Source organism: Lactuca sativa, chromosome 3 (genome assembly GCF_002870075.4).
Source record: "Lactuca sativa cultivar Salinas chromosome 3, Lsat_Salinas_v11, whole genome shotgun sequence".
NCBI lineage: Eukaryota > Viridiplantae > Streptophyta > Magnoliopsida > Asterales > Asteraceae > Lactuca > Lactuca sativa.
Genome location: NC_056625.2, coordinates 301,437,227 through 301,452,378, shown reverse-complemented (window position 1 = coordinate 301,452,378; position 15,152 = coordinate 301,437,227). Strand labels below are relative to the sequence as shown.

General features: G+C 43.4%; 1 protein-coding gene across 1 annotated transcript; it reads left to right on the top strand.

Annotated features, from left to right (window-relative positions):
• The first annotated feature begins 1,691 nt into the window (after positions 1 to 1,691).
• Positions 1,692 to 2,393, top strand: LOC111915492 (uncharacterized). The gene has a single exon (XM_023911149.1). It carries the CDS (start codon positions 1,692 to 1,694, stop codon positions 2,391 to 2,393), a length of 702 nt encoding a protein of 233 aa, XP_023766917.1.
• The last annotated feature ends 12,759 nt before the right edge of the window (positions 2,394 to 15,152 follow it).

Here is a 15,152-nt window from a genome sequence, read left to right as displayed (position 1 = left end):
TTTTGTTCTTTTTATGAATTTTTCTTTTTCTTGTTTTGTTTACAGTTGTTTCATGACCTGAGGATCTGATACACCTCTGGTCCCTCCTCTCGATGACCTGGAATCCGCACTAAGGAGGAACAAAGGAAACGTCGTTGGAGAATCCGTTTCATCAAAGAATTCGCCACTAAAGAACCTCAAGTTCGTTTTCAGCAAGAAGAAGAGCAGCAAATCAGGAGCATCCAGTGCCTCTTTGACAATCAAAGACCTAATTAAAGAAGACACCGAGTACGAGACCGAGGAAGAAGAAGAACCCACATACGAGCACGAATCCGATTTTGAGGACGATTTAGCTATCACTATGGCTAATATCGATGAAGTCCCCATCGGGGAATGGAAGAAGAGGATGCGCGATGACACTGGCTTGGGACTTGTGCAGCCCGCAATTCCTGCAACTGCTACTTTTGAGCTTAAGGTTCATATCCTCACTTAACTCAAGGAGATTCCCTTCTATGGAAAAGACCACGAAGATGCCTACAAGCACTTGGATGAAGTTAATGATGCGGATGACTACTTCAATGTACCAAATGTGCCACGCGAGACCCAGCTACTTCGTATGCTTCCAGTCACATTCAAGGTTACAGCAAAGGATTGGCTCAAGTCACTTCCTCCCGGGTCGGTCACCACATGGGCTAAGATGAAAGAAGAGTTCATAGACCACTTTTGCCCGCCTTCCAAAATAGCCAAGTTGAAGAAAGCCATTGCCAACTTCGAGCAACAACCCAGAGAATCCCTTTATGAGACGTGGGAAAGGTACAAAGGTCTTCTCAGAGATTACCCACACCATGACCTTAATAGCCAACAAGAGGTCTCCATCTTCTATGATGGAGTCAATGTCACCACAAGGCAATTGCTCGACTCGCTAGGCCCACTCAAAAAAAAGGCACCCCCAGTAATCAAGGAATTAATTGAAGAGTTCTCTAAGCATTCTAGAGAATACCACAACCCAAGAAATGAAGTAAGTCGGAGGGTAGTGAACTCGGCCAATGATGGCATGGCGGCAATGATGGCTAAGCTCGATAGTTTAGATAGAAGGATGACAAAAATGGATCAGACAATCCATGATATTCGAGTTGGATGCGAGAAATATAGAGGGCCTCATCTCACGAAGGATTGTGACTTGGATGAAAATGGAAACAAGAAAGCTCAAGTGTTCTACTCAAGCGGCGATCGATACGATGAGAATTGGTGGAAACCAAAGAAGGAATGGCTCCCGTATGAGGAATACAAAAAAGGCGAAGGAGGAGAAATACAAGCAGACGAAGAGGGATTTTTATCAAAAGGAAGAACCGGTTATGGAAAAGAAAGCCGATTTAGAAGAAATGGTCACTAGATTTGTAGCCGCATCCGAAAAAAGACACAATGATCATGATGCTGCAATACAAGAGACCAAAAATATGCTAAGGAATCAGCACACATCTATTCTCAACTTTGAGAAACGGCTAGGACAACTTGCACATCAGGTGAACAAGGGAAGACTGGGTCAACTTCCAAGTAAAACTGAGAATAATCCAAGAATGGAGAATGTGAACGCTGTGACTTCCAGCTATGAAGAAATTTTCACACCTGCACAGAAGATCTCCAAGGTGCATACAGAAAAGACAGAAGAGTCGGGTCCAGCTAAAACCGACCCGATTCGCTGAGTCCCTCTAATGGACTCAACGAGTCCACGCCCTGATTCCAAATCTGTTGTTTCCTTAAGGCCTTACAACCCTCCTCTGCCATTCCCAATCAGAGCCATACCTGCTGAAAAGGTTAAAGCATACAGAGCTTTCATAGAGCATGTTAGAGCCCTTCAAGTCAATGTTCCATTTGTGGAAACAATGCTTCAAACACCCAAGTATTTTAACTTGCTAAAGGGTCCCTTTGCTACTAGAAAATATTTAGCTGAAGTCGCGGAGATAGGATTGAGTGAGCTACCAGAAAAGAAGGGCGATCCGGGAAGCATCATAATTCCTTGTCAATTTGGAAATGTACTTGCTACTCAAGCGTTGACCAATTCGGGTGCAAGTATTAACTTAATGCCTTTTTCTTTCTTCAAGAAGCTGAATTTACCAGAGCCAAGGCCTTTGAATATGAAGATCCATTTAGCAGATAAGAAGATTATTCGTCCAAGAGGTGTTTGTGAAGATCTCCTCATTAAGGTCAATAAACTTATATTCCCCATGGACCTTGTGGTACTTGATATGGAAGAAGACCCCGAAATTCCAATTATTTTGGAGAGGTCATTTTTGAATACCGCATGCGCATTGATAGATGTATGCGAGTCCACACTAACATTAAGGGTAGGAGATGAGTCAGCAGTATTTAAAGCTCTACCAGAGATTAAGCAAGCAGAAGGAAGAAAAGAATAAGTCTCTTTCATTAATTTGGATGATGAAATACTACAAAAAGAACTTGCACTTTTGCAAGAACAAGATCCAAGTATGTTTTTGCTATCTTCTGGAGGAATTGATGATGTTGACAAAGACTTGGAGGAAATAGAGAAGCTGCTGAAAGGGACCGATTCAGAAAACACAGTGGGATGTGAAGAATACGATCCGACCCGCCGAGTTGCTTTCATGGACTCGACGACTCCATTCGAAAATCTCAGCAACTTGGACGATTTTGATCTGCTTGTTACTAGCTCCCTGCATGTTCTGGACATGAAGATTTTCCCTAATTCTGTAGAAGATCAAGCATCAGAAGGAGGAATGGATGGTGATTTTGAACACGTTCATGTAGCATGACTCGATACAATAATGCAAGATGATGAAGACACTCCACTTGAATAGGAGGCAAGCTTTGGAGAAGAGGTAAATGCAAGGGTTAGGAGAGATGATGCTGATCACCCATTCATTACCAAACCATGAGCCCGAGTTTTCACCAACTATGAAGTAATGAAGTTTAAAGAAGGAGGGGTGAAAGAGAAGGTGAAAAAGAATGGGGTAAAGAAGAAAAAGATGAGGAAAAGGGAAATTCATGCAGCTGAGGATGACGCTATAAGGAAAAAGAGAGAAGAATTAAGACGGGCTTACAAGAAGAAGATACACGCTTACAAGACAAAGTATAAATCACAAAAGATTAGGTGTGCATTCCCGATCCAGGAAAATGAAGAAACATAGATGGGAACGAGTCCAACTAACGACTCCTTAAAAAGAAGCGCTTGGCGGGAGGCAACCCGTTATTAGAGTTTGCTTTCTTTTATCTTTCTTGTTTTAGTTTTGTTTGATTTTCGTTTTTAGGATTTTACTCATGTCTTCTAAATCATCAGACATGACTGCTTGAGAGTGCGTATGGACTAAGTGTGTGGTGGAATGAATTTTTAATGACAAAATGATATAATTTTTGAATTGTTTGCAACTGACTCGCCGAGTCTGACCCTGACTCGACAAGTCACTTCAGATCCCGGATAAGTTTAAATTTGCGATCATACTCGCCGAGTCGATTTTATTTACAGAAAAAAAATAATTAAAAATAATTTTTACATCTGGTTAAATTAGGGTTTTTAACCCTAATGAGATCATATTTCCCCCCTTACTCGACGTACGCCTCTCTTGTTTTCTCTCTCAAGCATTCAACAAGTTGTACACTCTTTCTTCAAAATTCTCGAACTCTATCAACAAAGGTACTTAATTTCTTCCATAATTCTGTTAATTCATGATTTTTAGATGTTCTAAGGTGTCAATTTCATAGAATACCGGATTTTGAAGTTTAGTGAATTCTTAGGGTTTTGATTGTGTATTAATTGTGTTGTTTTGGATGGTTATTCTTAATCTAATACATCTTAGAAACATCCATCGTCAAAACCCATGAAAAAAAAATTTCACGTTTTATGGTCGAATTTCGATCGACCCGTCGACTGACTCGCGCAGTTCATACGACTCGCCGAGTCGTTCATGGACTCGACGAGTCCAGTCGGGGACCCAGATGGAATTTGTTTTGATGATTTTCTGTGTTTTTAGGGTTGCTTGTTCTTTGTTTTGCAGGGACCATGTTTTCAAGAGGGCAGAGCTCAAGTGGACACCAAGGAGATTTTCCTTGGTTGAATTTCCCTCCGATTGAATCTGCTTCAACAATGACAAGATGGAAGAAGAAGCTGGCTAAGGTCAGGAAGAAGGAGGTGTATGTACCTAATAGGTTTGATTGGGATTGGTTGAAGAATGTCCGGTATGAAGTAGAGTTGGTGCCTTACCTTTTGAAGGAATTTACTTACCATGGGGAGACGATTATTTGTGATGGATGGAGCCGGGTTTTCAGAATTCAAGAGCCGGTGTATCGAGAACTCTGCTGGGAAATTTTTCTCCACGGTGTCTTTCCGAGGAGGAGATGATTGCTACCACCCCGCGAGATTTAGTTTTTGCCTTGGGGGCGAATTCCACCAATGTTCGGTCATTGATCTTGCATGCCGGTTGGGGATTTACGACCGACCATTGGTCACTACTGCTATCTTTCACACCTGCTTTGAACAATCTCATAAGGTGTTCCCCGAAGGCGTTACAAGTACGGGTTGGTGGAACACAATTGCCAACAAATTATATATTCCGAAGTCGGCTCAAGAAGGGAGCTTTAGGTCACCCACACACTGTCTCATTCACCGCCTTATCTCCACTACAATTAATCAACGAAAGGATGACGACAAGGTTTCTAACCTTGACGTATTTTATCTTTGGAGTATCATCACGCCCGACACCTTTTGCAACATTCCATGGTGTTTGGCCTCTTATTTGTCGGAGGGCGCGATAAAGGATCGCAAAAGCTCCAAAATTGATGGTCGCATGTTCGTGACCCGGCTAGCCAATTCATATGGGTTGATGACCCGCGGTGCATGGAATTTGATGATAATGATTCCTGCCCCTCCCTTTAATCCCATTCCTTTTCGGATGGAAAGACTTATTGAAGATTATGATGGTGGTCATTATGCTATCCCACATGATGATCCGGTGGTCGGTCCTGAGGCACCGGGAAGGAGGGTTAGATCGAGACGTGAGCGGGAAGTGGAGGAGGAACCGCCGGTGATTCCGGTGGACAATGATGAAGTACCAATGTATTGGTACAATGTCAAGATGAGGCGGTTACAAGACCAAATGGCGAGGGGTATCAATTTTTTGCAATGAATCCCACGTGCGGCTTTTTGACCATTTCCATATTCCACACATTGTCGGGGGTAACTTCCCCTACATACCATCTTGGGATGAGATCATTAATGCAAGGCGAAGTGGAGCTGGTGGAAGAGGGGATGCGCATGGCCATGATGAGGAAGAAGATGATTAGTTTTTTATGTTTAATGGAACAATTTTAAATTTATTTTTGTTTTGTTTGGTGTGTTTGAATTTTCAGTTAAGACTTTTATTTTTATGCTTGATGTTTTATTTGCCTTGATGACTTTCAGATTTTGGATTAGGAATACTTGCATAAAGGGTTTAGAGTTTAAGAGAGAAAGAAAAAAGAGTGGAAAAGAGTCAAGAAAGGGCGGAGTTTAGAGTTAAGGTGTCGAGTCCGGTCCTAAGGGAAATGAGTAAATAATTCTAGAGGTTATGGGAAGCTCTTGAGACTTATCAAAAGCTAGAACAATTGCAGAATGTGAATTTTTCCACCCAGCGGTCGACTTCCCGAGTGCAATTAACGGACTCGACGATTCGCTTTATATTTTCACACTTTCGAGGATTTCCACGACTATACTCGACGAGTCATTTACATAACTCGACGATTCACTCATTTTTATACCAAGAAGACTGCTGATTCGATGCTGTTGAACATACCACTTGACCATTTGTTCTTCCCGATCAATTCCTGAAGATTTTACACTATTTTTCCTGCATATTTGGAGCTGCCCACATGTGATTTGATGCCCAAGACGTGGATGAGTTGTTTCCATGTCTAAAGTCAATTGAAGTTGGAGTTGAAGAATAGAGATATCGAACTAGCGACTGCTATCCCAGTGGAGTTTGTTCTAATTCTCTCTACATTTCATGTTTGTTATTTTTCATGCATAATATGCAATGAGGACATTGCATAAATTAAGTGTGGGGTAGGGGGTTGATGTCGTCTAAGTAAATGTAGAATCCTAATGTCTTAATTGAGGTTAATTTTTAAAAAACCTTAAAACCAAGAACGTGACTTAGGAATTAATTTAGAAAATTTTGCTAAAAAGTAATTAGGATTCCATGTTAGAATTGTGTTGATGATTGTATGAAGACTCAAATGTTTAGTTTAGCCTATATATGTTCTAGTGCATTTGTGGCTTCCTTATTACAGTGAAATGATGGGACAAAAACACGAACTTGCTTAGCCCGAAGGATGCAATATGTTTAGCATCGTGTACCCGAAATGTATCCAAGAAAATTATTATCGTTAGCCAATAAATGTTGAAGTTGAGCGGTCCTACTTAAGCATGTAGGATTTTGAGTGAAAGAAAGTGAGGTACATGTTAAAAAAAAAAGAATTGCAAGAAAAGTTTGAAGAATTTTGGAGCAACTAAAGTGAAGATCAAAAGATCAAAATTCCAAGAAGTGCAAAAACTTGAAGATACCAAAAATCAAACAATAAGGTGGTGAATTCAAAGAAATCAAAGATCAAATGCCAAAGAAATGAAGAATTCCAAAGATCTCCAATGTGGTATCATAAATTGTAATTCTAGATTATGTATGCTTGGGTTGCTCAACCAAAAATACCTTGAGGATAGGAGGTTTTATGTGGATGGATTCGGAGGGATGCATAAAATAAGCATTGTTCGGGATAAGTGGGTGAATGTTTATGAGGATTGTGAGTATTTGGAGTATGGGGGTTATTAGGAAAATTTTAGACACAAATGCATGTGTTGCGGTCTTGGCATAATGGATGGGTTAGATTGGAGTTGTCATATGTGATTCTAATGTGTTAAAATTCAGTTTTGCTTGGGGGCAAGCAAAAGTCAAGTGTGGGGTATTTTGATATTTGCATATTTAGCCTGATAATAAGTATAGATTTTTATCATTTATTTGCTAATTTATCGCATATCATGGACAAAAGGTACTTAATAATGCTTGAATTGTGTTTTCTGTCCAAAAGTGAAGCTCGGAAGCAAAAGGAAGAAGGAGTAGTAGTTGGGAGCTCGGGAATTGAACAAAGAAGAAAACCACCAAAAACAACACCTACTCAGTGAGTAGGGTCGACTACTCGGCGAGTCCGATCGAAGAATCGAGAAGATAAACACTCCGTGACTTATCATGTACGGGAATCAAGGGATGGACTCGGCGAGTCGGCAATGGACTCGACGAGTTGTTTCACATCTATAAAGATAACTTCTCAGATCGACATTCGATATTCTGAAACCTTTCTGGAGACAATAGCTGCGATTGAAGAGTCAGAAGAACCCTAGAGAACGAAGATACAACCTAGAATTCATTTCTAAAGGAGATTTGAGGCAAATTCTCATCATTCTACTTAATCTTTTGTTTTGCATTATGGCTAGACAATTAGAATTCGTTTTATTGTTGTTAATTACCTCAATCATGAGTTAAAACTCTTAAACTTCTGTTTGGGGATACAATATTGATACTATGGTTTGATTTACGGAAGGATTAATTCGATGTTGGTGGTTTTGTTGATTTTAGCTTCTTAAAGAACCTTGTGTGTGAATGATAACTATTTTTCTGTTAATAGGAAGATAATTAATTAGTATGAACATCTTTTAATTGTCAACCTCATATGCTTATGTGACCACTTCATCATATGACTTGGATTAATGAACATGAAACTAGAATTAATAAGAAAAAAATAGGTAAATTCATGTATGAGCTTGTGTGATGACCATCAAGAAGAAGTTAACTAAAGGACCAAATTAGTTAGCTATTACAAGTCTAAATTAACCCAAATAAATAATCTAGTGAATTAAATTAAATTAGACAACTGATCACTGTTTGAGTTAATTTGTTCTCCAAGGATTACTGCAGCGAACGTGAATCTAATCATTTGAATCGATAACCAATATTAGAATTAATCCATTGCACAATTACCATAATATCAACCATAGGATCAACTGAGTTGAACTAAATAGAAGTCCTTCCCATTATTGAATTTAGTTAAATCTTTGCTTTTCTAGTTTTTAAGTGATAGTTAGTAAGTTTCTAGTCTTGTAAAACTAGAGAAAACCCCTACTTATTAATTAATTTAGATAAACATAGTTTTTAGTTTTAATTTACCTTTCCCTGTGTTCGATACCCTACTTATCTAGCTATACCACAATTGATAGGTCCACTACCTTTGTGTATTCATTTTCTAATTAAAAAGTAGGTTTAAGACTAAGTGAGTTCACACACATCAACTAGGTATTCTTATTTGGACTAGAGTGGCCTGTTGTATGATGCCTTAGTCTTGGGGCTTTTGCTGCTAGAAATGATTGAGAGTGTTTAGATAGCAGCGAGGTGCTTATGAGATATCTGCTTGTGAGTAGCACATGATTAAGAGAATAGAGTGCTTGGAAATTTGGGACTCTGGGAGGCGGACTTGGAATGAATGATGAGTCGGTGTGGTTGGTAGTATTGGGCCCGTACTACCGAAGGCACCGGGCCAGTGCGCATCCCATGTAAGAATCCTTACGGTACCAGGAACCAAGTAGGATTGGGGGTATCGAGTGTGTGCACGCTCGAGCAAGTCTTTGATATTTTGTGTTGTATTTCAGAGAGGTATCATGGTGGGAACACGCCACAGACCAGGGACTAGTGGAGGGGGTGTGAGCGACGAGGAGCTCCGCCAGTTGATCCATGATGAGGTGGCTGCTGCCAGCTGTGCTGAGATTCCAGAGATGTTCGGGTCTATCAAGACCACCCTGATAGAGACATTTGACGAGAGATACACTGCTCCTTCTGATGCTGCTGTTGTTGTGGCCACTGCAGCTGTAGCTGCGACTAGACCGCAGGGTGGTGATGCGTTGTTGTTCCGGGAGTTCAGCAACACGAAACCACCGAAGTTTGATGGGACCCAGGACCCGATTGCAACGATGAGGTGGATTTCATACACTGAGGGGTGTTTCTTTACTTGCTCATCTCCTGAGAATTTGAGAGTCCGGTTCGTGCTGAACCAGCTTCACTTGGGAGCGAAGGACTGGTGGAAGTTTGTGACGGCGCATTATATGCCTGCTGAGCTTGCTGCAGTGACCTGGGAGAGGTTCACTGTTATGGTTCGAGACGAGTACGTTCCCCAGGTGGAGAGGGAGCGTTTGGCCCAGGAGTTTTTGACCCTCAAGCAAGGTACTGAGTCTGTCACAGTGATTACGAGGATGTTCCATGAGTGGGCGATGTTCTGCCCAGAGCACGTGTCCTCCGAGCAGGCACGTGTGAGCTGATATCTGAGCATTTTGAGGAGGGATATACGGGAGTTCGTGGTGAACTAGACGCACCGGACATTTTCTGAGCTTCAGGAAAATGCCCGAAAGAGGGAGATAGTGCTGGAGACTCAGGCTACGGAGGAGGCTGAGTCTCAGGGGAGGGATCAGCGACCGGCGCAGCCTCAGTCGGCAGCCAAGCAGGCCAAGCCCGCTGACTCGATATCTGGGGGTCAGAAGGGCCGCACTCTTGGTAAGTGCGGAAAGAGCCACGATGGGGGTGTGAAGAGCGGGATCTTGCTAGAAATGTGGCATGGAAGGGCATATGGCCAAGGATTGCCCCAAGGGGTTTGCAGTGTGTTTCCACTACAACCAGACCAGACACCGCAAGGCAGAGTGTCCACAGTTGCGAGGGACAGCTCAGGGAGCACTCCAGGGATCTGCCCCTGCTACTATTAGAGTTGCTAAGAGCTGGCCATTAAAGCCCGAGGTACCGAAGGCACGAGGGAGAGCCTTTCAGCTGACTGCAGAGGAGGTCCGCGCTGCACCCGACGTTGTGGCTGGTATGTATCCTTTCTTGTATTTATTTTGAGGTTGGGATATAGTGTTTATTCTATGTTATGCGTAGGTACTTTTCTTGTGAATTTTGTACCTTCCTTGGTGTTATTTGACTCGGGTGCGAGTCGGTCTTTTGTATCTTTGGCTTTTAGTCAGCACATCAGTATTAGTTGAGATGTGTTGAGTCGACCTCTGAGGGTTTCCATAGCTGACGAGAGGACGGTGTATGCCGCCGAGGTAATGCGAGGATGTGTACTCGAGATTTTCGGCATCGAGTTTATGACTGAATTGGTTCATATTGCGATGGGGGATGTCTGTGTCATCGTGGGCATGGACTGGTTGAGTAGAGTGGGAGCGGTTATCGACTGCGAGAGACAGCTGGTGACCATACCAAACCCTAGTGGGGGAGTTCTTACGGTATATGGCGAGGGTACACGTTCTGGTTCAGCACTTTGTTTTGCCGCCAGAGCGAGACAGAGTCTACAACAGGGTTGTAGGGGATTTGTAGCATATGTGATGGATGCAAGGGTTGATTCAGAGAGACCGAGGTCAGTTGATGAGGTCCCGATAGTTCTTGAGTTTCCGGATGTATTTCCATAGAAGTTTCCGGGTGTGCCTCCGGAGAGGCAGGTAGAGTTCAGTATCGATTTGGTTCCGGGGGTTGCGCCTATCGCCAAGGTGCCTTATCGCCTTGCGCCTCTAGAGATGCATGAGTTATCCTTGCAGCTCCAGGAGCTGCTGGGGAAGGGGTTTATTCGGCCGAGCAATTCGCCATGGGGAGCGCCTATCCTTTTTGTCAAGAAGAAGGATGGTTCACACCGGATGTGCATTGATTACCGAGAGTTGAACAAGATAACGGTCAAGAACCGTTACCCATTGCTGAGGATCGACGCTTTGTTCGATCAGCTACAGGGAGCATCTTGGTTCTCCAAGATCGATTTGAGGTCTGGGTATCATCAGGTGAGGGTGCGAGATGAGGACGTCCAGAAGACAATATTTAGGACTCGTTTTGGGCATTACGAGTTCGTGGTGACGCTTTTCGGACTCACCAACGCACTAGCGGTGTTCATGGATCTCGTGAACAGAGTGTGCAGACCGATGTTGGATCGCTCGGTGATCGTGTTCATCGACGACATATTGGTGTATTCGAGATCTAGAGAGCAGCATGAGGAGCATTTGAGGGAGATCCCCGGGGTCCTGAGATCGGAGAGGCTTTATGCCAAATTCTCTAGGTGTGATTTTTGGTTGCGAGTGGTCCAGTTACTAGGGCACCTCGTGAACCAGAAAGGGATATTAGGCGACCCGGCCAAGATTGAGGCAGTGATGAGTTGGGAGGTGCTGAGGTCACCTACCGAGATCAAGAGTTTCCAAGGGTTGGCTGGTTATTATCGAAGATTTATCAGGGATTTCTCCATGATCGCCGTGCCACTCACCAAGTTGACCCGGAAGGGTGTTGCTTTTTCATGGGGTCCAGAGCAGCCGGCCTCCTTCGAGACACTTCGCCAGAGATTATGCGAAGCTCCGGTGTTAGCCCTTCCGGAGGGGATGGAGGATTTCGTAGTGTATTGTGACGCGCCGATATCTAGGCTGGGAGAGGTGATTATGCAGAGGGGTCATGTGATAGCATACGCATCGAGGCAGTTGAAGCCTCATGAGACGAGGTATCCCACCCATGATCTGGAGTTGGGGGCGGTGGTGTTCGCCCTCAAGATCTGGTGTCACTATCTGTATGGGGTTCGGTGTACCATATACACAGACCACAAGAGCCTGAAGTATCAAATGGATCAGCCCAACCTGAATATGCGCCAGAGGAGATGGTTGGATATGGTAAAGGATTACGATTTTGAGATCCTATACCACCCGGGCAAGGCTAATGTTGTAGCCGATGCACTGAGCCGTAGGGTAGAGGGCGCCCCGATGCGAGATGTTTGTTTGAGATTAACAGTGATAACTCCAGTGTTGGATGCTATTTGTGGGGCCCAGGCTAAGGCCATGAGGCCAGAAAGCCAGAAGAGAGAGCGAGTTGTCGGGTTGGTATCGGAATTCGTTACCGATAGCCAGGGGCTTATGACATTTCAGGGTCGGATATAGGTACCATTTGTGGGCGGGACGCGTACCATTTTCTTGGAAGAGGCTCATCGATCGAAATTCTCGATCCATCCCAGGGCCACTAAGATGTATTTGGACCTGAAGATGGAGTATTGGTGGCCCAGTATGAAGAGGGATGTCGCATCGTTTGTAGAAAGATGCTTGACCTGTCGCATGGTTAAGGCCGAGCACCAGCGTCCACATGGTAAGCTGCAGCCGTTAGAGATTTCCTGAGTGGAAATGGGAATAGATTACCATGGATTTCATCACCAAATTGCCAAGGACTGCGATAGGTGACGATCCAATTAGGCTGATTGTGGACAGGTTGACGAAGAGCGCTCATTTCCTTGCTATCAGTGAGAGCTCTTCCGGGGAGAGGTTGGCAGAGATGTACATGAGAGAGGTGGTATCGCGACATGGAGTGTTGATCTCGATTGTCTCAGATCGAGATGTATGTTTCACTTCCAGATTCTGGAATAAGTTCCAGGAGAACTGGGTATGAGACTGCATTTTAGTACTACATACCACCCACAGACTGACGGGCAGAGTGAGCGGACGATTCGGATGCTCGAGGACAGGCTCCGAGCATGTGTGTTAGATTTTGGCGGGAGTTGGGACACGTACTTGCACTTGCAGAGTTTTCCTACAACAAAAGCCATCTTTCAAGCATTAGTATGCCACGCTTTAAGCTATTGTATGGGAGGAGGTGTCGGACCCCCATTTGTTGGGGAGAATTAGGGCAACGTGTGATGGGTAGTACTGCGATCGTGCTTCAAACGACAGAGCAGATTCAGCAGGTTAGGCAGAGGTTGTTGACCGCTCAGAGTCGTCAGAAGAGTTATTCGGACAGGCGCCTGTCCGAGCTCGAGTTTCAGGTCGGCGACTTCGTGCTCCTAAAGGTCTCTCCTTGGAAAGGAGTGATTCGATTCAGGAAGAGGGGCAAGTTGGGGAGAATTGTAACACCCAGATTCCCAGGTATATTAATTATTCCTTTTATTTTTGGAGGTTGAGAGGGGACTAGGCGAGTTGGTGCTTAGACTCGCCGAGTATGGTCGCGGATTCTTATCCGGGTTCACAGCTGGACTCGGCGAGTTCATGAGTGGACTCGCCGAGTCCATGCTGTTTACTGAAACCCTAATTTCCTGGGTTTGGGACCTATTTAAAGGCCCTTAGGGCCATCATTTGCGGCTACCAAACCCAGAGAGAAACCCTAAGTGACCTAGAGTGTTTGTGAGGAAGGAGAGGCCATTCTTGATCTTTTTGTTGGTGTATTTGCAAGAAAGAGGTGACCAAGGCAAGACGAGGCTGAAGGAGGTGCGATTTTGGTGACTTCAGAGTTCATAGACTTCATATTGAGGTATTTATTCGGACCTTCTTCAGATTTGGTGTTGATTCTTAGAGTTAGGGTTTTCTAACCCCACTTTAAAGGATGGATATGTTGAGCAATTGGTCTCTTCTCGAGTTTATGCTTTGGATCTGGACCCAAAATGCTTTGGATCTGGACCCAAAGAGGTCCACAGACCTTAACCCTTGGAGCTTTATGATTTATTTTGGGAGCCATGAGCTTAGGATGTTATTTTTGGGGCTAAATCACCAAGTAAGACCATCTAGATGTTATATGAGTGTCAAGGTCTGAACTTTATGCGTTTATCATGCTTGGGAAGTTCAGATCTATGGATTAATGGAACAGATCTGACCTCAGGAGGTCTATGGAGTTTGTGCATGGCATGAACTCGCCGAGTCCAAAGATCAGACTCGGCGAGTAGGGGGGGGGGGTTTCCCGTAAATCGCTCGGTGATTAGACTTTTCTAGTTGGGAAATAACTCAGTGAGTTAGATAGAGTTAGGGGACTAGAGTTCAAGGCAATACTCGCGAAGATGTTCTTGAGACTCGGCGAGTTGAGTCGGGGTGGCCCCGCGATTCATGCCAGGTGTGACTCATCGAGTAAGGGGTGGAACTCGACGTGCCAAGCGGGACTAAAAGAGTTAGTAGACACGTGTAGACTCACCGAGTCGCCCAAGTGCACTCGACGAGTCGGGTCAAAGTTTGACCATTGAATTTTGTTGACTTTTAGGGCTTGGTCAACAATGTGTCCATTGAGCTGATAGAGGGGTAAAATGGTCTGTCACCTAGAGAGGTTTGAGTCTAGTCCCGAGTGTTTTATTTATTATAATATTTACTTTGTGTGATTAGGCGGAGGCTAGATCATATTTCTATCGAGTCAGAGATATACCGAGACATCTGAGGTGAGTTTTGTCACTATACTTTACCTAATGTGGTAACAGAGTTATGTGACAGAGTATTTTAGAGTTATATGTCAGTGTATTTGCATGATATTATGTGTTGTGATTTATTGTGATGTGTGATATGCATGATTCAGAGTTTACAGAGTTAGGACCAGTGGGTCCACAGAGTTATGGGACCAAGAGGGTCCCACAGAGATATTCGACCAAAGGGTCAACAAAGTTACAGCCTTGAGTGGCTGATATGTGTTTATGTGGTATTTTGGGGAACTCACTAAGCATTTATGCTTACAATGTTATGTGTGGTGTTTCAGGTACCAGTGATGATCGTGGGAAGGCGCCGGCATGACTCGTACACATGCACACTGGAGTTCATATGTTTTGATCTTGGGGTTTTGTATTGAGATAGTGATGATACAATGTTTTAAAATGTGGATGTGAATGAAAATATATGGTTTTTAAAATGCAAAAAATTGTTTGAATTTTTACGGTGTTACAAGCACTCAATTACGAAGCACAGCAATATTCGGTACCATTTCATAAAAGATCATGTTCTAAATGACAATATTGAACTCATTTTTGTTCCATCTCATGATGAAATTGTTGATGTCTTTACTAAGGCATTAGACGAAACCAAAGTCAATGGTTTTCTGAACAAGATGGGCATGATGATGCCAGATCTTCAATTCTTTCAAGAGATTTGTTCTCTTTGATGGAAGTATTCTGAAGAAAATTCGTTCCAATCCCAAAAGAATTTTTCTTCTCGGAATACATAGGATGATATCACTTGTATTTATTTCTAACCATCACTTGAGTTTAAGTTGTACAGTTCATCCTGAATATTTGTTGTTCAAGTATACATAGTCACCATAATCACATTTGGCAACTTGGAATTTACTTCATAAGGTTGCCCTAGAATTCAAATCTGGAAAGGTATTGTA